Source organism: Arvicola amphibius, chromosome 9, assembly GCF_903992535.2.
Source record: "Arvicola amphibius chromosome 9, mArvAmp1.2, whole genome shotgun sequence".
Classification (NCBI taxonomy): domain Eukaryota; kingdom Metazoa; phylum Chordata; class Mammalia; order Rodentia; family Cricetidae; genus Arvicola; species Arvicola amphibius.
The window spans coordinates 52,704,329-52,728,288 of record NC_052055.2 but is presented as its reverse complement, the minus strand read 5'-3'; the positions used below and the strand labels follow the sequence as shown (position 1 = coordinate 52,728,288).

Below are 23,960 nucleotides of genomic sequence, written 5' to 3'. Positions count from 1 at the left end.
AATGCCATCTTGTGAATCTGTCCCTTTTCTATGGCTGTATATTGTGTGTTTATGTGGCTATCCCTAACAAAAGGGCTGAATAGCACCAGAGTATTACACAGGGAAGGAATGGGGGACACTTTACAGAAATCTTTAACAGTTTTTTTAAAACAAGGGTGGTGTGGGAAGTCCTTATTTATATGTGTTGCTTTTATTAGCTAATGAATACAGAAGCTGCTCTTAGCCAATGGCTTAACAGAACATAGCCAGGCTGGAAAGGAGATTATATATATATATATATATATATATATATATATATATATATATAGAGAGAGAGAGAGAGAGAGAGAGAGAGAGAGAGAGAGAGAGAGTAGGTGGGAGACAGCGAGAGACAATGAAGCTGCCAGCTAGAACCTTGCTGGTAGGCCACAAGCCTTGTGGTAAAGCATAAAATAATGGAAATGGGTCAATACTAGATGTAAGAGCTTGCTAGTAATATGCTTAAGTGATTGGCCAAGCAGTGATTTAAATAATATAGTTTCTGAGTGATTATTTCCAGTCTGGGCAGTTGGGAATGAATAAGCGGCCTCCCCCAACACAAGGAATCAAGTCACTTACTCTAGATGACCCCAACTGACCCAGAAAACAAACAGTATTACACATATCATTGTTTATCAAACAATACCCATATGTTGTCTTCAGTGATTATGGATATTCATTTTTATAAGACCACTTTCAAAAGACTACTTTCAATATATATATTTGCTGTTTTCAGCAAATGATTATCACAATACAAACAAACAAAGCATACATGTATTACTCCCAGGTCAGGGACACGGAAGACGAGATAACGCGAGATTACAGCTATTCACTGCTTTGTTTGTAAAAGTAGATTATAAGGGAATCAGAGGCAAATAAGGTTGATTGTTACACTGTTCTCTTAAATGCAGGTTAAGCAAACAGGTACACAGTAGGAGATGAGCCTTAAATGACCACAAGGAATTTTACTAACTGGCTGTGAGGTCCAGCAAAAGCTCCAGTCCCTTGGAATATAAAAAATTTTTTTTTATCATACTTCATTGTCATACCACTTTCTTGGGGGAAAGAGAGGGAGGGAGGGAGGGAGGGAGGGAGAGAGAGAGAGAGAGAGAGAGAGAGAGGAGAGAGAGAGAGAGAGAGAGAGAGAGAGAGAGAGAGAGTTACACTCTAGCCCTAGCTGGTCTCAAACTCACAGAGACTGCCTGGCTCTACTTCCCAAGTTCTGGCACTAAAGGACATTTGCCCCGTCTCATTTTTTTCTTTCATTTTACGTGTAATTCAGAGAATAATGCAGAGGGCAGAATCTGCACCTTTTTCTCATTGTAGTATGAAATGGCCGGCCGATTCTACTCTTCAAGGAGGCATGCCATTGCATACCGACAGGAAGATGGCCTCTCTGGAACTTTCCTCACAGAGACTCCGCCTGCAGGTGGACCACCGCTGTCTTGTTTACGTGTCTTTTTCTCTCAGGCAGGAGCAATGCAGCCACCACAGCCACCACTACAGCAAGTGTCTTTGTTCGGGTTTCCTTTGCTGTGATGAAACACTATGACCAGAAAGCAAGTCGGGAAGAGAAGGGTTTATCTGGCTCACACTTCAGCATTTCTGTTCATCACTGAAGGAAGTCAGGACAGGAACACACGCGGGGCTGGATCCCGGAGGCAGAAGCTGATGCAGAAGCTGTGGAGGAGTGCTGCTGACCGGCTTGCTTCTTCTGGCTTGCTTAGCTCACCTTTACATAGAACACAGGACCAGCAGCCCAGGGATGGCACCACCCACCTTGGGCTGGGTCCTCCCTATTGATCACTAAATGAGAAAATGCCCTACAGCTGGATCTCAAGGAGACATTTCCTCAGCTGAGGCTCCTTCTCTCTGATGACTCTAGCTTGTGTCAAGTTGACACACAAAGCCACCCAGTACAGCAAGAGAGCCTGCCATTCCTACCACATGGGAAGGGATGACATCAGGATTGTCCCCTTGGGTGGGTGTTTCACCCTCAGACAGATCAGCTCCAGTTGCTGTCTAATTGCACATAGCAGAGACAATGCAAGTACCACCCCCAAGCTGATCATTGGTTCTGTTATGCTCTACATAAAGTACCAACTGTGTGAATTTTTCCTGGGGGAGAGAAGCAGACATCTATTCATTCAAATAAGGATATCAATGACAGACTGAATGATTGAGTCCACCCATGTCTACCTTGGTGACCCAATGAGTTTTAATTAGGATTACAGGAGCAGTGGTGGGGGGAACGTATAGGAGGAGGTGTGGGGGTTTCGTATTGGAGGACTGGTGGGGAGGAGCCGTGGAGGTTATGTACAGGTGGGGGTTACATAAGGAGCCTAGGAAGAGTTATTTACAGGAGCACAGAGCTCATTAACAAAACAGAAAAGCCAAACCTGAGGTTTAGGGTAGCTGAGAGCTGGACCAGGGCTTTACAGGAGATTAGCGGAGTCTGCTGAGCTTCAAACCAGGGTCTCTGGCTATACAGTGGTGGTACAGGCAGAGGTCTCTCTATACAGACCAGGCTGGCAGATTTCTGAACTCGAGGCCAGCCTGGTCTATAGAGAGAGAGTATCAGGACATCTAGGGCCAACAACAACAACAAAACCCCAAACCCTAGGGTCTCCCTAGTGCCGTGCTGTTTTCCTGAATCTTGTAGTTGCTGTAATTTGATGATATCGCCATGGAAAGTGATCTCCACACAAAGGGGGTGGGGCCAAGTGTTGCCATGCTACCGTCACTTTGGCAGTGCGTCAACACATCCGTTCATCAGTCAGTACAGTGCACCATGCTGCCGTGGGAAACATAAAGACCATTTAGGAAAACAAAACCAATCAAAAAAAAAAAAAAAAAAAAAAACAAAACCAGGCCGCTGATGTAGCTCAGTGCCAAAGTGCTTGTTCAGTCTCCAGGACCATAAGACGTTAAAAAAAAAAAAAAGGTGAGGGGTGAGCGCTTATAGAGTGTATTATATAGAGATTATATGTAGTCTATTTCACTCGTTTTTAGCAGGCATCTCTTGCAGCAACTGTTGAACCTTCAGAAAGAAAGAAAGAACAAGAGAACATTATGCAGATGCCTCGAGACACACGCTTCGTGAAGGCCCGCAGCCCTCGGTGCCTGTGGATGTAAGAGGGTAGGTACCTTCGCAATGTCGGGCCTCTTGTTCTTCTTTTCGTGCAGACACTGGCTAGCTGCAGCGTACATGGCTTCAATGGACGCAGGGTCCGCATCGCCCATCTTCTCGTCCGTGTAATCCTCGATCGTCTTCTCTTCGTCCTCGATCTCTTCTTTAATATCCAGCTATAAAACGGGCATGAAAACTTGGTCAAAAGCTTCAAAATGGAAGAAATCAGGATACAAATGTAAATGATTTAAATTCCTCTATTTTTGTAATAACCTGAACTCTTATTTTCCTATTTTTTTCATAACCTCCTTAGGAATTGAAGCCACGCAGGACGGTCGTTAGATGGGGGAACGTACACACGCGCACGCGTCGCTGATTTACTCGTCTTATTCCCGTCCACGCCTACCCAACCGCTTTATAATTCTCGTCTTTCTGTGATGAGCGAACTGCTTGCATTCCTATTGGCAGCATCTGCTGGTTCAGGAGAATCAGCTTCTTGATCATTTCTGAGAATACAATTTCACCTTCTGTATTTAGACACCCTGGGCTTATTCACAGGAACTCAGAATGATGAACCAAAGAGAAAGAAGGACTTGGAGACTGGGCAATGGAGGAAGAGAAGGAGGAGGTGCTGTGGGCTGAACAGTCAGGTGAGTGGTGGCCCCAGAAGCATGTATCTATGTATGTCTATGTCCTGGTTCCTGGAGTCTGTAAATATGACCTCACGTGAAAAAAAGAATGATCTCTGTAGACATCTGAAATGAGAGATCATCTTGGGTTTAGTGGTTTGGATGGAATGCTCGCCACAGGCTCATTTGGTCTTCTATTGGTGGTGCTATTTGGGTAGGCTTGGCAGGTGAAGCCTTGGGAAGGAGGTTTATCACTTGCAGGGGGGCGGGGATGGGCTTTGAGAGCTTAAGGCCTCTTTCTACTCCCAGTTCACTGATTTGAGCTTGTGGTTTAAGATATGAGCTGCAAGCTTCCTGCTCCCGCTGTCATGCCAGCCACTTCTTACCATACCATATCTCCCTGCAAGAGACTTTGGAACCATAACACCAATATACCCTTTCTTCTACACACGTGAGTGGGTTGGTGTTTTATCATAGCAATAAAACAGTAAATCCTGAGTTATCCAGGCAAGCTCTAACTTCAATGACAAGTGTATATACATATACACACATATATATGTATATATATATATATGTATATATGTATATATATATATATATATATATAAAATAAAGAAAAAAGAAAATGTGACCATCAGCAGCAGAGACAGTAGTGACAGGTGTATAAGAGAAAGCTACCAGAAGCCACCAGAGCCTGTGAGAGGCAGGAAGAGTCTCCCTTGGACTCTCGGGAGGGACTCATGGGCTTATCAGAACTTGACTTCAGACTTCCTGCTGTACTTTCTGTCTTTTTAAGACACCTGGTTTATGGTATAGTTTGTAGTAGGTCAAATAAATTTGCATCGAAAGGAAGAATTACGAGTGAGGAGTGGAGCATAACATTCCAGAACCCTTGCAGAAGACGGAGTGGGAAACCACACAGCAGAGGGAAGCAGGCTCACTGAGAGGCGGATCACAAGTACCGACATCACAGTCTTCGGACTTCCCAGCCGTACCGCACTCTAGAGTGTACTGTTCCCGGATTTTCACACTTTCACTGTTAAATGACACAGTGCAAGCTTGTGACTCACAGAGATTTTGTGTTTCATTTCTAGTCAAACCAAAGTGGTGACTTTTACACCTACTGAAGGGGAGGAGGATCTTGGTAGGAGACCCCCAGAGGTCTTTATGTCAAGCTTGCCCTAAGCAGAAGCTGAAGCTGGGGAAACACAGGTTGTCACCCCTAGTCGCTTATCTCTTCTCTGGCCCTGTGGGGCTTTGTTTGTCTTGTTTTTCTGGTTTTAGGGATCCAGTTCAAGGCCCTGTGCAAGCTAGGCAAGAGTTCTCGCCACCAGCACCAACCTGCACTGTTAACCCCTCCTGTAAGAAGTCATTTTTCCGTTGATTTATTTATTGTGGGAGGTGGAGGCCAGAGGACAGCTTGAAGGAGTCAGGTCGCAGGTCAGGCTAGGTGGCAGCACCTGTGCCTGCTGAACATCTTCCTGGCCTCTCTTTTTCTAATGTTTATTTTTTATTGTATGAAAAAAAATTAATGAAAAAATAAAGATCCTTTTAAAGAAGAGCATACAGCAGCCACATTTCTGAGACTTGGGGTACAGTCAAGTGATGTACTGCATGGGAAAGTCTGCTCGTTTTTTTTTTAAGTTTGTCTGCACATGCTTGTGCACAAATAACGTTTATGTTTTTAATCCATCCCCTGCCCTGAACTTTCTCTATGTCCGTATAGTAACAGCTTAAATATGGCCTCTCCAATTCAGGCTTCTCTCTTGATCTCCTGTAACTGATGGGACAGAGAACTTTATATTTCTGGTTAACATAAATTTTTTTAATTTGCCATTACAAAATTCTGAATATCATTAGACTATTCTCATAAATATCTTCTAATGTAAATATACTTCATATACTATATTAATATTGCATTTCCAACAGACCATGAACATTTCTGTTTTATGGCGGACATTTCTAACAATCTCACACACTACAGTTTACTCAAATTAGTATTGCCACTACGACTTTTGTTGCCCTTTGACAAAGTCCTATTTTAATTATCCGTATGCGTGTGTATGTTTTTGTATGTGGCTATGTGTACAAGTATGCAGGTACCTGTGAAGGTCAGAGGCCTCAGACCTGGAGCTAGGGTTACAAGCAGTTGTCAGACACCTAACGGAAAGGAGTATGACCTTTTGACTGCTGCACCATCTCTCCAGCCCTGGCATCAAGACTGAACAAGTAAGTTACACCTTCTGATCGTCTGATCGTAATTCTGGTACATGATCTAGTAAATGTCTATTGTCTGAATAGTTTGTACCAGTAGGGCATATAAATAAATTAGGATAAAAGGAGTATAGTTGTTAAAAAATTTAGAAAACATTTATAAATTATATATATATGTGTGTATATATATATACACACAAAGGCACACATATATGTGTCCATATATATAAGTATCACATATATATTCTTTATAAATATGCATAAAGATATATATGTAAAGATACATGTATATATATCTTTAAAGATACATATATCTTTAAAGGATGTGGCATAATTTATTTAACTTATCTACTTATAAACTATCAATCAAATGTTCAATATAAATATGAGAAGGGTAGGAATAGTAGTACAGGAGGGAAGTGTTTTAACTTTGCAAGTAAAACACTCCACAATGAAATCATGAATTTTTACCAGCATTTATATTCTTATACAGATATGAATGAAAACTATAATTTTTTTCTATGATATGAAAAGGATTTCGCCACCCAGGGTCTGGATACCCTAGAAAGTAATAAGCCATAGGTGAATTGGCTTTCTTCTCATTTTGCTACAAAGACACCGGAACAAAGACTATAGAAACAATCTCTTCAGGCTTCACAAACACATCCCAGCAACATGTACACACAGCATGCACTGTCACCATGACATCACACACAGTCAGAAAGGGCATACATGCCATACGGACACACATGAACTGAAGACCACAAAGGCAAGAGAGAAAAAGATCGATAAAAATGGGTTCGTTACTAGTAATTGAGGTTCACGGTTTTCATCCACAGCTGCAAGTCCGGTGATTAGCTCTAATAAAACCTAGGGAGACAAAAAGACCCATCAGCGAAACACGGAAGACATCAAGTGGGACTCGGGAGGAGAATGGATGAGCCCAGGGACTTGAACACGCTGGGCAAGGCTTTCTTGTTGTGCTAACAACCTCTGGCATGTAGCGTGGATGCTGACAGAAATCTACCTAGCAATTCCTGTATAAAGCCTATGGGCGTCGATATCAAAAAGTTGTACTGCACGTGTGTTCTGGGAACTCTGGGTCCGTTCGTTATGACGGGGCTCTTAGGAGAATCTGATTTTCTAACCAGTAGCTACATTTCACAACCCTGTGTCGTAACGTGACGCGGAATAGAGTTCCGGTTCCGTAAATGAAGCATATTCGAAGACTAAGGGGACGCCCCTTAATCTTAACCCTCTTTCTCCACTTCTGACTGTGAGATGATGAAATGACAAGAAAAAAGCAAGAGAAGAAAAATACGTGTACTAAAACATTCTAATTTAATTCACCATTTAAAAAAGAATAATCATGGGCTGGAATGAGGGCTTAGCAATTAAAGGCACTTGCCACCAAGCCTGAGTTTGATCCCTTGGAACCAAGATGGTGGAACGAGAGAACCAGCTCCTGCAAGCTGCCCCCTGACTCTTGGCATGTGTACATTGTGCCATGTGTGTGCACACACACTCTAAAGAAATCAAAGCAAACCAATAAAGAGAATGATCACGTACCACACCAAAGCTGTAGATGTCCGATTTGGGCGTTATTTCTCCTCGCAAAGCTTCAGGTGCCATGTAAGCCGTTGTGCCCACGATTCGACTGGTCATGACTGTCTGGGCAAACTTTGCAGAAGCCCGTGCAAGCCCAAAGTCAGATATTTTGGCAGTAAAGTCTTTGTCTAGTAGAATATTTGCACTGGAAATAAAAATTTAAATTTGAAGGAAGCAAACTTTTCTTGCCTACAAGGTCAAGTAGGTTCTTAGAGGTATGTGTGTCCATCTGCATATATACATGCAATATATACGTCTTAGTTACAATGTGTGCCGTTTTATAGACGCAGCAGAGAAGGCTGAAATGTGTTTAGATCAGTCAGTTAGATGACAGCAAGAGAGAGATCACTGTTTTCTTTTCTTTTCTGTATCTTGAAGGGAGATGAAAACATAAAATTTCCTCATAAGGGAGGTGCAGATCCATGATTAGGCTTTCATCTACCCATGTGTTTATATAGTTTATTAGATGTCTTTTGGGGACTGTTCCCTTTTGCTTGGTCATTACATTTTAGGGGTCCTTGGGATTTACTCCTGGGCTCTTATGCTATATCTTTCAATAATTAGATGATAACTCCTCAAGCATCATATTCATGCTAGTGCTATACACTCTGCTCAGACTTCTACCTACAAATCTATATGTCATACTGTCCGCTTAGCCTCTCCACTTCCATCTCTTAAAAGAACATCAAACAGAGAATGTATACCATTCTCAAACCCCTCCCCTAACTGGAACCTCTTCCTGTTCTTTCTATATAAGTGAGTCAGGTCCCAATTATTCCAGCTGTTACTGATTCTCCCCTCTTCCTGGCCCTCTACAGGTAAGATACAAACACGTCTTGCCACACGAACCACTTGCATCTGTTCACTTCTGCTCATATGAGCTGTGTCTACCAAGATATCTACAGTGATCTATTAATTTCTCCTGGTTTAAACTGCTCTCTACGCTCGACTCAAAGTAATTTGTAAAACTTGAATATGATACTGTTGTCCAGCAGTTAGTTCTCGACCCGTGAGCTGCGACCCCTTTGTGGGTCGAACGGCCCTTTCACAGGGGTTACTGTCAGATACCCTGCATATCGGATGTTTACATTATGATTCATAACTAATTATGAGGTAGCAAGAAAATAATTTTACAGTGGGGGTCACCACAACCTGAGGCACTGTACTAAAGGGTTACAGCAATGGGAAGGATGACTACCACTGCTGTAGTTTTGTATTTTCAACAGCAATGGGAAAGCTGACAACTCATCAGGACTTCATGCCCACCGCCCCTTCCTTCTTCCCTCTCTCCCTTAATCATTTTAATCCCTAAGTGCTATCTGCATGTACACCTTTATGCCAGAAGAGGGCACCAGATCCCATTAGCGATGCGGTTGCTGGGAATTTAACTCAGGGTGGCTTAACCGCTGATCTAACTGCTGAGCCATCTCTCCAGCCCCCTCAAATTCCCTCCTAATATTCATCTTACAGGCTTGTGTTCTCTAGAATGTTTTCATCATCGACTACACAGTTACCCTCAAACTGTGCTTCCTTGTTTCCTACTCATTGTTCAGGCCTCCGCTTCAACACCATTTCCTCCAAAATCCTTCTTTACACTAACACTGATCACTAATAAACATTAAAACTCTATTATGTTGTGATTATCTGATTGATGTTGAACTCCGCTTCGAGCTCTATCTGCTAACCATATCATGTACGGTGCCTAGCATGTAGCCAGTAGATGTCTAACTAGGTAAATAACATAAGGGTGGAGAGGACCGAAGAATAACCACGGAGGTGAAGGTGATTCAGGAGAGACCAGTGATCCGAAAGCCAGGAAAACCCTCATCTCCCCAGGGAAGCAGGTCAGAGGCTTGAAACAAGGGAGACAACAGGCGTGCGGAATGCAAAAGGCTTTCCGGGGCGGGAAAAGTCTCACCGTTAAGACACACGCGCAAAGACTGAGTGAAAAGGGCAAGAAAGAGATTCTCTAAAGATGGCTTTCGGAGTTGCACAGTAGATTCACCTTTTGATATCCCTATGGATGTGATGATTTTCATGGAGAAAACGGATGCCATTAGCTGCACCCTGAGCGATCTTGCATCTCATGTGCCAAGAAAGGGGTGGAGTGCCATCCTTGTGAAGAAACAAACAGATTTTAAACAACAGTTTAGGTGAAAAAAAAAAGCCCAAAGAAAACCCATACTAGTATTTTCTATAGTCATTTTTGTATCACTAACCATATCACTGAGAATTTAGGGTTACAATTTTTAAAGCTTGCAAAAAAAAAAATAATCTCATATAAGATCAAATGGACTCTGCACTCCTCACTTGATAAATAAAAATACACAAGGACATGGCCAGCATCTGGCCTTTACCGATGCTTTTGCGTTTTAAATTCGCAACACCTGTCAACACATAAACTGCACCATTTTACAGAAGAGGGAAACAGCAAGTTCCGTGTGGTTTCAGTGAACCCGACCAAACGCGAACATTAGCAACGTGACATAGAAACGGAAAGTGAGACAGTCTGGTGACAGGTGTCTTACCAAGCAGGACAGTCTGTCTAGCAAGGAGCCATTGGGCATGTAAGCGTACACTAAGCACAGGTTGTCGCTGTCGCTTGAGAAGCCAAGTAGTTCGACCAGGTTCTCGTGCTGACACCTGTACAAGTGAGGGAGCGTGCAAAGTGATTAGACTGAGTATTTCTAGCAGTTACTCAAGTTAAGAGTTTTAGCAGAATGATCAAAGAGATAATTGCATAAATATGTGTGTATGTAATATGTAGTATACATGTCATATATAACGTGATAGATGTTTATAACTTGCTGACAGGCTCATTGAAATTGTGGATTCTTTTCTGTTAACCGTTCTTGTTTCAGTAATACTGATCCACAGCAGAAGCGAACCTCTCCCGATTCTGTAGCCACCTTTGATATGATCAACAGAACCTGAGACAGGTTAGCTCAGGACGAGGCTGATGCTCATCTTTGCTCAGCGCCTTTTCAAGATCTGGAAACTTAGAGCACGGACAAATCCCTAACATAACATGACTGCAATACACCCAAGGCGCTGCTTTCCAGGAACGTTGTTAGCCACGTTTTCCTGTCAGGCTTTCAGTCTTCCAACACATGCTCGTCTACAATCTGAGTTCTCTGTTACACTTGACAAAAGCCACACGATAACAAGGCCACAGGCCTCAGCTGAAAGCACAGTCCTGCCACCTCCTGGGCCTGTGATACAAGGCATGCTGGCAACCTCAGCCTCAGTCCTTCCCTGCATACAGAACATGGCGCTGGCATGACAGGGCCGCGCCACATGGATGCTGTGGGCGTCAATGAAGAACTGGGCTAGCCTGAAGCATGCACGGCGCATGAGAGATGCTCCTTTCAGGCCGTACTCATTTTGCTCATTCCATGCCATCTATAATTCTGCATACCCTGGAATGAAATCAGACTTCTACTCTAAGACATAAGCTGAGAAGTATAAGCCGATTCGATAAATTCTCCATTCCCACCAAATTTGCACATTTTAAATACAAGTAGATAATATGTATCAAGTTTCTCCTGTCTCTGAAGCAGGGGTCGCTCACCAGCTCTGTTTTACTGACCTGCACGATGTCAGGTCATTTACCCTTTTACTCCCCAGCGGACAGAGGTAAGACATCTGGATTGGTCATTCCGATAGCAAGGTGCAGAAAGAGACACTTAAGAACCATAACACAAGAGGCTGTGGATGCAGCGGATCGACAGGGAGGCAAGTGTGTGACACCACGCGCTGTTTCAGGTGCTGGTGATGAAGCCCAGAGCCTTGCTCATGGCAGACATTCCACCATCTGGGCCTCAAGTTAGTGGCAGAACCAACAATGGAGGAAAAGATGAGGAAATCAAGTCCGGAGAGAGGGTTGACAGGGGTTTCCATGTGCGCCATTTTCACTGCACATGAACTAACCAAGGTCTGTTAGCTATTTTATGAGGTCAACAACAAAGTGGGTGATGGACAGAGATGGCCTCATGGCGACTGTTTAATAGCCTCCTTAGGATTCAGATCAAAAGCTCTGGAATTAGCTATATCTGGACCAGAAGCCATCTCCAAAAATTCGTAACACTAAGTATTTGCTGGTGACATGACTTTGGGTAAGTTATTTCACACGTCTAAATCTTTTTTTTTAATAAAGGGGGGGGGTTGTACTCATTGTTCTTGGAATTAAATGAGTCCATGAACTTAAAGCAGACGGTACAGTGACTAGCATGCTATATAGCATACTATACAGTGCCAGTCACTGTGATCATTATATTTTCTGATTTTGTTCTTGTCTCTCTCCTTCCTTATGGAGCCCAATAATTTCCGACATTCGCATCAATGTATTCTCAACATCTTTGTATATAATATTTCCTTGGTTCCCTCTGAATTTTAGCTTCTCTGAGGGTCTTTTATAAGTAGTTTTGATTTTATTTATTTATTGCTGAGGCAGAGTTTACCTTTATAGCTCTGGCTGTCTTGGAACTTGCAACGTTGCACAGGCTGTCCTAGAATTCACAATCCCCCTATGTTAACCTCCCAAGTACAGGGATTACAGGAGTGCACCATCGTTCCCAGGTTTATAAATAGTTTTTTTTAAAATCACTACAACTGATCTTGTCGGGAATTCTAGAATACCTGATAATAGAAAACTCTTCGAATCCTCTGTAACTTTGCTGTGATGTAAAACACCAACCGCTTTTAATCTGCTGGCATATGAATATACATGATCATATAGTCAGAGAATGAATAGTACTGGCCTCAATCCTGCATCTTAACACACCCAAATCTGCGCGAAACCAGGTCCCCTTGCCCCATGCCATGCTCCACGCCACACTGACAAGTCAACACTTACTTTGCCATTACTTTAATTTCTTGATCAAACTGTTGCTTTAGTTCCTCAGTACTGATTTCAACCATCTAGAAAGATAAAAATACATATTGTAATGCAATACAATAACCTTGTGGCCCTACAGCTGGAAGGAGGGTTAAGAAAGAGTCCCCTGCTGATTCACCTACTTTAAAATCATGGGGTAAACCAAGTCTGGTGATGCAGGGTTGTGGTCCCAAATCTGGGAGGCTGAGGCTGGAGAAAGTCAAGTTCAAGGCCTGCCTGGCTTCCAGAGGAGTTCAAGGGTGGCCTAGCCATCTTGACCTTTGCTCCAAGTGACACATGAAGAGGGCTGGCATGTAGCTCCAAAGGTAAAGTACTAGCCTAATGTATACAAGGCGCTGGCCTCAATAACAGTACAGTAAAATGAATAAAAAAATAATGTCTTGCTATTGTCTGCACATCTGGGTCCTAGCAATCTGACAGGGAGCGACAGGAAACTATGACAAACATAAGTAACACAAAGCTGGGATCAAGCGGTCCATTTGGTGAGACAGAGCCACACCAGCAACCAGAAACTCAGTGTGTCTATTACACACAGCTTGTCCTAGGGGGTTCTCTGTAGGGGAGCAGCCCCAGGCTGCGGTCACCTGGGCTGAGGAAACAGAGACTGAGACCTTTACTTGTCTGGCTTTAGCTGAAGGCCAACCACTGGTCAACACCTGTACTCAGACCAGAGAAAGGCCTTGCCCTTTTGTTCCCATGAGCCTGAGGCACTGGGGTCTTTGGCCTGGCCATTCTCCTGTCATGAATGCTCATTAATACAGGGGTACACTTGTTCCCCACAGAGTCTTATTCTATTTGTTATATAGAACTATTGACATCTAGAAATACAAGTGCTTTACCCTAGGTCCATGTTGTTTTAGAGAAAGGAAAAATATATAAACCTTTCTAGTCTGTGGTAGGAACAAAATGAAACATAAAACTTCACCACAGAGTAGTTTTAAAAAAAATTCTGTGTAACAACATGAAAGCAAATGTGAATAGAAAAAGGGGACTCGAAGTTTATGAAAGCACCTGTAACATAAATGACAAGGGATGCCTGTGTTATACACATACACAGGATACTGACATTTTAAAGATATAACAGATTGATAATATAATTAATCAATAATTAAAGGTAAAAAAATCCCCTACAGAAATAGGAACAAAGGAAAGGGAAGGAAACTCCTTTTTCATAATGTGCATTAATTTTTTTTTTCCTGGGCATGGAGGCGCACACCTTTAATCCCAGCACTTGGGAGGCAGAGGTAGATGAATCTCTGTGAGTTTGAGGCTAGCCTGGTCTACACAGTGAATTCCAGGAGAGCCAGAGCTACACAGAGAAACCCTGCTTCAAATATGTGTGTGGTGTTTGTATAATTTTTAAAATTACATTTAGCACATGCCACAGTGAACATGTGGAGGTTAGTGGCTTTTTTTTAAAAAGCAGTTTAAGGATTAACTATTAACAGTGAGTTACTTTGTTTTACAACCCGTAGCTCTGTCTGCAAGGCTGAAGCAGCCCTCTGCAAACTGAGGGTCAGCTTTTAGATAATCCCCTGGCTGCTCATGACCAGCATCAGATGTGAGCTGAGTTAACCCTTAAAGGATGGGTTGTACATGACTTTGTGGTTATGTGTTGTCCCTGCTATCAGAAGAAGTGCAGAGCTTTGGTAAACACTGTCAGGGACAGCCAGGGAAGAACAATGGCTTAAATACAGACACTAGTGTAACCAAAAAAAAGTCAAACAAACAAACAACAACAACAACAACAAAAACAACAAAAAACCCTCTGTTAATGGAAATGGTAAAGAAGGGTAATTTATATCTGAGTTTTACCTTGTAAAAATTCTTTTGTTCATGCTTAATGCTTGCTTCTTGCTCTAAAAAGGGGAGCTTGGAAACAGCCCATGGCCACACTCATACAAGCCCATCTCTGGCTGTGGTCTCAGCTTTTTGTGCCCCATGGAGATTTATTCTTTTAATTTTTAATTTTTTCACCTGGAGCAAGGTTTGCTCCTGGTGTAGTAGACTTTGATGGCCTGTCCCCCCATCTTTGCACGACTCCCATGGACCCAACAAAGGGCCTGTCCCCCATCTTTGTATGACTCCCACGGACCCAATAAAGGCCCTCTAGCTATCGGCTATCTCACTGGTACCTAAATGGTATTTTTAAATGGGACATATTATACAAAAGTACCCAGATAACACTTACATAGTATCTTATCTTAAATCTAGATTAAGTATGAAGCATTGTGATGCAAAGTTTCTTAAGTTTTATTTGTGACTCTGCCATGATTACAACCATGATTCTATGTCTGGGTCCATAAGCACTTTTCTAGAGCGAGGCTCCACAGTCCTCAATAGATTCTTACATAATAAGAGGTAGGCTCAGGATGGGGTCCACTTAGAGGGAGCAGGTGTGGAGATAATACACCCGTGAAGGCTGACTGACAGCCTGCCCTGACAGGAGGAGGGAGGACAGCTTACCGCTCCCAGCTTCTTCACTGCCACAGCCGTGTCCTTCATGTGGCCTTTGTACACCACTCCGAAGCCTCCCTCTCCCATTCTGCTGCCGCCGACAGAAACAGGTCGCTCATCGAAGTCATTGGTGATGCTCTTCAACTCATAAAATGAAAAACTGTGGAAACCTAGCGCATCACAAGGCAAGGGGGAGGTGCTCAAACATAGGAATGTGGCTTTTAGTAACTGCTGTTTTCTCAATGTGAAGATTACATACAAGCACACGCACACCCATGCACACACGCACACACACGTACGCACGCATACACTCACAAAATACAGACTGTAGCCTTTATCATGACAATTTGGTACCAAACACTCCATCATCTCCACCCAAAATACTTATTTGGTGAAGTTCAGTCTACTCCTCTAAAACCCTAGTTACACTTAAAAAATTATTTTCTTTATAAATTTAGTTTTGAGATAGGGTATCATGTAGGCCAGGATAGCTTTGAGTTTGCTATCCAGCGAAAGCTGGCCTCGAACTCCTGACCGTCCTGCTTCTGCCTTCCAGGTATTGGGAACACAGGCGTACAGCAGCACCACGATGACTTGTCTCCTTCTAGCTTTTGTGACTGTTTGCATGTCCCGTTGCTTCAAGTCACCGAAAGAATAGCACCTGATGCAATGTCGATGCATAGATAAATCATAACAAATGTAAAGCGAAACACACATCTAGGGATCCTGCCCACGTGCCTCTGCCCACTGCACACACAGGTGACTTTCAGTCACCATAACAACAAATCCACCAGTGGGAAAGAATAGGCAGCATCACTTACGGGTACCAGTGTCGCTGGATTCTGAACTGTTGTCCTCTGAGCTTGAGGAGTCAGGCTGCCCACAGCTCTGTTCTAGCCTCGGCGTAGGCGTCACCGATGTCCTGACTGTTTCATGGCAGGGCCCGTGTGTCTGTGCCACGGTTGCAGCTTCTCTAGATGGTATACTGCTGACAGTTTGGGGAACAGCATCTGCCAAACGAGAAGACAAAATTAGTCTCTGTGTAAGAAAAAGTCTATATGGAAAAACAGTGTGGTGGTTTCAATATAAATGACCCCCATAAGATCATCAGGAAGGAATTATTAGGAGGTGTGGCCTTGTTGGCGGAAGCGTGTCACTGGGAGTGGGCTCTAAGGTCTCAGATGCTCAAACCAGGCCCAGCATCTCTCTCCCTGCTGCCTGACAATTGGGATGTAGAACTCTCAGCTACCTTTCCATCACCAAGTCTGCCTGCGTGACGTCATGCTTCCTGCCAGGATGATAATGGACTAAGCCTCTGAACTGTAAGCCAACCCCAATTAAATGCTTCTGTTTATAAGAGTGGCTGTACTCATGGTATCTCTTCACAGCAACAGAAGCCCTAACTAAGGCAACCAGCTGCTCACATGCAGCTCCTAGATGCTGGCTGACATCCTCACCAAACACAGGGAGATACCTGGTATGATGCTGTTCATTGTGATACAGATGAATAGACAGAGTGATAGTGTTCACAAAAGTGGTCCAGAACCATTAGGAAATTAGGAAACACTGTAGCTATTTAAGATTAGACAACTAGTGGGCACAATGGTGCCCAACTGGAATCCCAGCACTTTGAAGGGGGAGGCAGGAGGATCAAATTCAACTTTGGTCTTGACACAGTAGATTCAAGATCAGCCTGGGTGGATGAGATGAGATTCTGTCTCAAAAACAAACAAAAACAACAATGCACACACACACACACACACACAGAGACACACACACGCACACAGACACACACACGCACACGCATATGCACACACACAGGACAGGGCCGGGGGCAGAAGGAACCAAAGACATTTTAGCCATTGAACTAAATACTATGAGTTCTATTAAGAAGGTGTGATGCCGGGCAGTGGTGGCGCATGCCTTTAGTCCTAGCACTCGGGATGAAAGGCAGGTGGATCTCTTTGAATTGGAGGCTAGCCTGCTCTGCAGAGTAAATTCCAGGACAGCACCAAGGCTACACAGGGAAACTCTGTCTCAAAAGCCAAAACCAAACAACAACAAAAAAAAACAAAGCAGAAGATGTGACATGGGGTCCAGGAATCTACATGTTCAACAAGAACTCTAAGAGATTCTTTACACAGTAAAGGCCGAGATCAACTAGCGAGAGAGAAAGAGAGGGGCGGGGGGAGAAGTGGGGTAATGAGGAGGACAGAAGGACAGTAACACCGCGGAAGCCATGATGAGGGCCCCCCTCAAGGTGAAGCCGAATGGGGGTCTAGAGGGAGACACGGCTTAAAAGAATAAGTTAATAAGTCCTGTAGGACGCATTCTTCATTTCTTAAAATAAACCCTCCTGGCACAAAACTACCTGACTCTGAGGGGATTAGACTCCATCCCTGACCTTTTATCAATTTAGTAGCACAGCCCAGAGCATCGGGCATCTACAGTATTTAAAAGCTTGGGAGGGCTGAAAGAATAAAGAGGACTCAAGTGTCAGGTTTGTTCATCCCATCAAAGAGTCAAAAGAAAAACCAACACTTCTATTTCTGTCATTCGTTACTCTGGCCACGCCCAGTTTACCCGGCAACAGGAGAGTAGCAGGGGCAAAAAGCTCAATCCGGACCAGAAGATCCACAAGGTCCCCGACTGTGCAGTTTGTGGTGCCCCAGTCAAACAGCAGCTCACACGTGGGGCTTTTCCCAGTTTGGAGTAAGGCTTCGAATCTCCTGAAAAGCAAGAGACAAAACTAGCACACAGGAGAGTTCATTGGAAAATAGACACTGATCGGCCACTCCCGCATCCCCTTCTGTCCAGATCCGTGGACCTCCTCAAGACAGAAGGGAGTGGGAGTGGGAGCGAACCGATAGACGCCGACTACGAGAAAGACACTTGGCAGAAAAGGAGCCAAAGATGATGATAATTCAAGGTAACAACTGGGCTTGGAGGCATGCTCGGTGGTTTACAGAAGACCAGGATATGGTTCCCAGCATCCTCAGGGCGGTTCACAACCACCACCCGTATTTCCAGTTCCAGGGCATCTAAAACCATCTTCTGCCCTCCACGGGCATGGGCAGGCATGTGGTACAAATACATACATGTAGGCAAAGCATGCATAGTCATAGACTAAAATCAAGAACTTTAATGTCAGTTTGAAGACCGAGGACCTGAGTTCAGATTCCCCAGCATCCAGGCAAAGACCCAGTGCAGGGCACCTGCTCTGATGATGGACTGGACAGGCAGTGAGTAGTGAACATATCCCTGATGCTCACTGTTTGCATGGTCTAGATGAATTCATAAGCTCCGGGCTCCGTGCGAAACCCTGTCTCAAAAACCAAGATGGATCGAGAGTGAGCAAGGCACCCCTTGGTGACTGTTTGGTTTAATCTTAATAAAAACCTCTCCACCGATGCAAGAAACTCCAACAAACCAGATTTAGACAAAATTAAAATGCCCGTGTTTAATAAAAGTGGAACTCTCAGGTAGACCGAGAAAGCATGGCAGGGAGAAAAGTCCATGCAAACCCGAAACCACGTGTTCCTTTTTCCGGTGCCTAAATAGCCTGTGGAAGTGGTCCTGACCCTGCCCGGCAAGCTGGGAATTGTAGTCCAGACCGGGGCAACTCCCAGGCCAGGGGCTTCCAATCATCCCAGACTTCTTGGATATAGGGGTGTTAGAAGGCTGAGGTGATGCCCACAACTTAATATTACAGTGAACTCTGGCCTCCACATATACAGATATGCCAGCCAAATGCACCTGGTTAATATTATTTACCAACTATTTCCTCAGAGAGCTACAGGATATCTCTAGAGAGACAGCTGAGAATGTTACCATGAGACCACTAGTCTGGGATGAGTGGAGTAGTCAGTGTGAGCCACAGAGCTCACTCAAATATACCCAAGTCTAGGTCCAAATTCTGAGCTCTTCTAACCAAAGTGTATACTTTTAAATCACTTAGCTATACTGAAAAGTGTTACAAGCACCTTACATGACATAGTCAGTCTTCTAGCTGTATACTTTTAAATGAACAAGCCTGCTTCATGAAGCAGAATGTGCCTATGTTTCGATCCTAAGTATATTTAAGGAAATCATCTTTAATTTTTCCTTTAATTCCTTTAAAATTAAAAATTAGGCCAGGCAGTGGTGGCACACACCTTTAATCCCAGCACTCGGGAGGCAGAGACAGGAGGATCTCTGTGAGTTTGAGGCCAGGGCAGACTCCAAAGTTACAGAGAAACCCTGTCTTGAAAAACCAAAGATAAATAAAAAATAAAAAAAAATTAGAAAGTTAATACTGAAAACTTAACTGAAACAGTTTATTTTGTTTTTCTTCTAAAGGTTTTACTTGGAAACATTTCAAACTCAACAAAACTTTGAAAGAATAACACAGTGAACAACAGTGAGCGTCCATCTAGGTTTACCAGTTGGCCAGCTGGTAGCATCTGCCCACATCTGCGCTCTTCGGCATGCTCTGGCAGCCTCCCTCCACGCGTGGCAGGCCCTACAGCGTAGACCAGGTATCTCTTCTGCATCTCACTGTCCCCATTGACAGAACTACTTTCTAAGAGTAACTTCAATCATGACTAACATTTTTTTCTAAGAACTGCAGCTGCATTGGACCCAGAGGCACAAAATGCAGTTTTGGGCCTGACTGGTGACATTGTTTGATCGTTTGGAAGGAGGACGTGCTTCCGATTTCTTTGTGAGACAAGTACCTCTCAAGCTGGTGCACCCCAGTCATCCCAGCACTTAGGGGGTGGAGGCAGGAGGATCAGGAGTCCAAGGCCAGCCTTGAACCACACAAGACCCTGTCACTAACAGCAGCTAGCGTTTTGTTTTTTAATGCATACAAAATTTGTGGACAAAACTTCTATGCTTTGGGGCCCCCGTGAGCCTCGTGGGAACCAGCGTGCACTGGCGGCTGCACATGGCTAACTTCCTGAATTATGCCGTTCTGACCGTCCCTCCTCAGTACTGAAGGGCCCTTTCTCTCCAGAACGGCTGCTGCAACAACCCATCTCCCACTTTTAATGGAAATATCGACAAGCTATCACTGAAATCTTGGTTTTCACATCTGAAAGCTGGGCTTCTCTCTCGTACTTTCTGATGTCTGCCTCCACGTGGTCAGACATTTGCAGGAAAGGCAATTTGGGAGCCCGGGCTATAGAGTCTTCACCAGATTGATTTAAGAAAGAATAATTTATTTTCTTCCTTCCATGTCAGACAAATCTTGACATTAGTTTTAACTGCAAAATACAGGATGAAATTTAAATCTGAATTTGTATTTTCTACTAAATCACGCTAAGATGAGAAGAGGCAGTTACACCAGACAGTGTTTATGCCTTCATCCTTCTTATGACACGAAGGACTTAAAGGAAAAATAAACAGCCTATTACCTTATGTGAAGCTGATTGTATCTATCATCACCAGACGGCTTTTTAATAGCTACTGCTAATTTCTTCCATCCTTCTTGAGGATCAATAAAATCCGACAGCTTCCTAATGAGTCCAACATTGAGGCTGCGCACGTATGTGGATGGGGTCAGGGGCTTGTTCATCTTCTACCTGGAATATGAAAAAAAAAAACTCATTAGAACTTGGCAACCGGTCAGTTTAGGCAGTGGTGGCTCACACCTTTAATTCCAGCACTCGGGAGGCAGAGGCCGGCAGATCTCTGAGGCTGAGGCCAGCCTGAACTACAGAGCGAGTTCTAGGCCAGCCAGGAATATAGAGAGAAACTCTGTCTCAAAGAAAAAAAAAACACCACCACCTAACTAACTAACTAACTAACTAAGTAAAAATAAACAGCAACAAAAACAAACAAAAAGTTAAAACCCTACAACTTTACGACAGTTCCAGAGACAGCATCTAGAAGCCGTATGTCATGCGTTGCTATACGGCAGGAGATGCCGGAAACCGACCGACTGTCTGAGCGCGGAGCGACTCTCACTCCAGCCCACCTCCTACTGAAAGCCATCTAATCACGCTCTAGGATTATTATTTTTTTTTCTCCCACAAACAAACATTGGAAAACTTCATTCTGACCCTGGAATTTTCCGAGTAAAGTTTATGCAAAGCAAGATGCTTATCAGAAAGAGACCTGGGAGCAAGTTCAGGAATTAAATCTATAAAATGAAATAGAAGAGGCTTAGCTTGAATTTATTTTTTCTCAATTAATACCCATTTACTATTACAGTTTAAAAAACATTTAATTTTACTTTATGTGTATGAGTATTTGCCTGCATGTATGCATGTGCCCCGTGCGCCTGTCTGGTGCTTGCAGAGGTCAGGAGAGGGCACCAGATCTTCTGGAACCAGAGTTATTGCTGACTGTGAGCCACCATGTGTGTGCTGGCAAGGCTGTTAACCACTGAGCCGTTACTCTGGCATCTACTATTAAAAATTTTTGCCGGGCAGTGGTGGTGCACCCCTTTAATCTCAGCACTCGGGAGGCAGAGGCAGGTGGATCTCTGTGAGTTCGAGGCCAGCCTGGTCTACAAGAGCTAGCTCCAGGACAGGCTCCAAAGCTACAGAAAAACCCTGTCTAGAAAAACAAAACAAAAACCAAACAAATAAAAATTTTACGCAAAATCTTTGGTCAAAGTAAAAAACAAAACAAAACAAAACTAATTTATATAGCATTAAAGACACATCCCACCCACCTACTTTGCATGAAGCATACAAGGACCTCAAACAGCTTGGAGCCCATGAGATCTGCATGACAACTGTTTTGTGTATGGTGGGATCCATGGCCCATCTCTGTGGCTACTCTCTTGATAGGACCTTTATTTGACTGATCCTCCTGTCTCCTAGTACTCCACTTTGGAGGCTGTAACTAAGAGACGTCCCACAGAGTTACTGGTCCACAGAGCTGCTGTGCACAGACTTAGATCACGGGGCAGGCTGGTGAGAACGGGGGCATACTGGTGAGAAGAGGGGCAGACTTGTGTGAACAGGGGCAGGCTGGTGAAAACAGGGTCAGGCTGGTGAGAACAGGGACAGGCTGGTGAGAACAGGGACAGGCTGGTGAGAACAGGGGCAGGCTGGTGAGAACAGGGACAGGCTGGTGAGAAGGGGGCAAGTTGGTGTGAACAGGGGCAGGCTGGTGAGAAGAGGGGCAGGCTGGTGAGAAGAGGGGCAGGCTGGTGAGAAGAGGGGCAGGCTGGTGAGAGCAGGGGCAGGCTGGTGAGAGCAGGGGCAAGCTGGTGAGAACAGGCCTTTCCATTTGGCCTCCAGCTCTCACTTAACCTTCTACTTTTCTCTCCTTGTCTCCCGTGGCCATTTCCTACTTTTACCTCTCTTGTGCTTTCTCTGTTCCTCATTCTCAACAGACAATAATCCTTCCAATTAATCAAGAGAAACAGACATATTATTCTCTCAATGGTTTGTTTCTGTATGTTTTCATTTTTTAGATATAATTAATCTTAGGAGTAAATGATATATTTAAATGGTACAAAATATAAAAGCTATAAAACAGTAATTTTTAACCTATATATAAGCCTCCTCTATGCTAGTATTCATGTCTCTCTGGCCTTCATTGTCTATCATATCTAAACAGGTTGATTTCCCCATAGCTAATCACCACTCCTCACTATATCAATATATTCACAATCATCAATATATACAAACATCAATATATTTACAAACATACAATTAGTTGCTTGGTTGCCATTGATCTCTGTTATTATACTTTCAGCTCCATAAGTTAAGGATCAAACTCATTCTATGCATTAATGTGAATTATGGTTTTTAATAGATTATAAATTATAGATACTGGTATTGTATGGCATGGTTTGGATTTGAAACAACTCTCCAAAACTCTTGCTTTCAAGTCTTTGCCCCTAATATGTAGCTTTCTGGGGGTGGGGGAGGCACATTTGGCAGGTGTTTGGATCATGCAGGCTCTCTTGCTATCTATCAATGTATTCATCCACTGATGGATTCGTAGTTTAATGGGATATTGGGAACTGGTGGTAACTTTAGAAGGTGGGGTCTACCTAAATGAAAAGGTCACCAGGTATGTACCCCTTGAAGGGCTTGGACCCTGTTCCCTTTCTATCTCTTTTATTTCCTCCCTCCTTCTCTCTGCCCCTCCCACACAACGAGGTAGGCAGATTTGTTCCACTATGTGCTCTCTGCCATGATGTCCCCCTTAGCACAGACCTAGAAATAACTGATTACTTAGACTTACCAAGCAAAACTTACGTTAATCACGATCTAAATATTTTCATCTTTAACTTGGCCTCTTAGTGTTCCCACAAGGTTGCTACAGAATAACCTTTTTGTACACTGTGAAGATGTGTCTTTGCCAAAATATCTTCTGACCGGTTTAAATAAGAGGAGACTAAGTGGTTAATAGTTAAGCAGGAAGAGGTTAGGCCGGAGAGCCAAAGAGGATGCTGGGAAGAAGGGTGGAGTCACAGAGAGCCACCAGCAAGAGACTGGGGAAGCAGATGAAAAAAGGTACTGCCATGTGATAGAGTGCAGATAAAAACTATGGGTCAATTTAAGATGCTAGTTTAGAGCTAGGTATTAACAAGCCTAAGCTATCGGCTGAGCATTTATAGTTAATAGTAAGTCTCTGTGTGGTTATTTGGGAGCTGGCTGGTGGGACAGAACTGACTGGCAGGACAGCAAATCTCTGCCTACAGAAGGTTGTAGAGTTACCACCTCCTGTCTTATGTCTTGGATATTTCCCATCTGTTATGTTTTATTGTAGTTCCTTAGAGGGATTCTTCTCTGAGGCATCCTAACTATGGTCCCTTCTACATCACTCATTTTTGTCAACTCGAGTTAGTTAAAATCAGTGCTCCCAAACCCCCAAAAGCAGTTTGGGTGACCTCTGAAGGGGGAACTAATAGGCCATCCAACTCATCCCTCTTTTTGCCACCCCGGATATTGTTTCTAGGACTCAGAACTAAAACAGCTGAACAGCAGCCTTCTTTGCATCAGTTAACCTCTCTGTCCCACCAGAACTCAGGAAAAATTAAAGCAATTTCAGGGCAGCG

At 43.7% G+C, this 23,960-nt stretch overlaps 1 protein-coding gene across 6 annotated transcripts in view; it reads right to left on the bottom strand.

Annotated features, from left to right (window-relative positions):
* Nucleotides 1–2,921: 2,921 nt before the first annotated feature.
* The window catches only part of Irak4 (interleukin 1 receptor associated kinase 4), a 23,865-nt gene continuing 2,826 nt past the window's right edge, over nt 2,922–23,960 (bottom strand). For all 6 annotated transcript variants that reach the window (XM_038342196.1, XM_038342195.1, XM_038342199.1 and 3 more), the window contains exons 2-12: nt 20,350–20,517; nt 17,537–17,682; nt 15,775–15,963; nt 14,963–15,123; nt 12,455–12,519; nt 10,128–10,242; nt 9,605–9,714; nt 7,561–7,744; nt 6,799–6,861; nt 3,166–3,324; nt 2,922–3,058 (exon numbers count right to left, since the gene is read on the bottom strand). In XM_038342196.1, the coding sequence (XP_038198124.1) occupies nt 3,017–3,058; nt 3,166–3,324; nt 6,799–6,861; nt 7,561–7,744; nt 9,605–9,714; nt 10,128–10,242; nt 12,455–12,519; nt 14,963–15,123; nt 15,775–15,963; nt 17,537–17,682; nt 20,350–20,510 (1,395 nt within the window). In that variant the 5' untranslated portion in view covers nt 20,511–20,517 and the 3' untranslated portion in view covers nt 2,922–3,016. The remainder of the gene's footprint in view (nt 3,059–3,165; nt 3,325–6,798; nt 6,862–7,560; nt 7,745–9,604; nt 9,715–10,127; nt 10,243–12,454; nt 12,520–14,962; nt 15,124–15,774; nt 15,964–17,536; nt 17,683–20,349; nt 20,518–23,960) is intronic.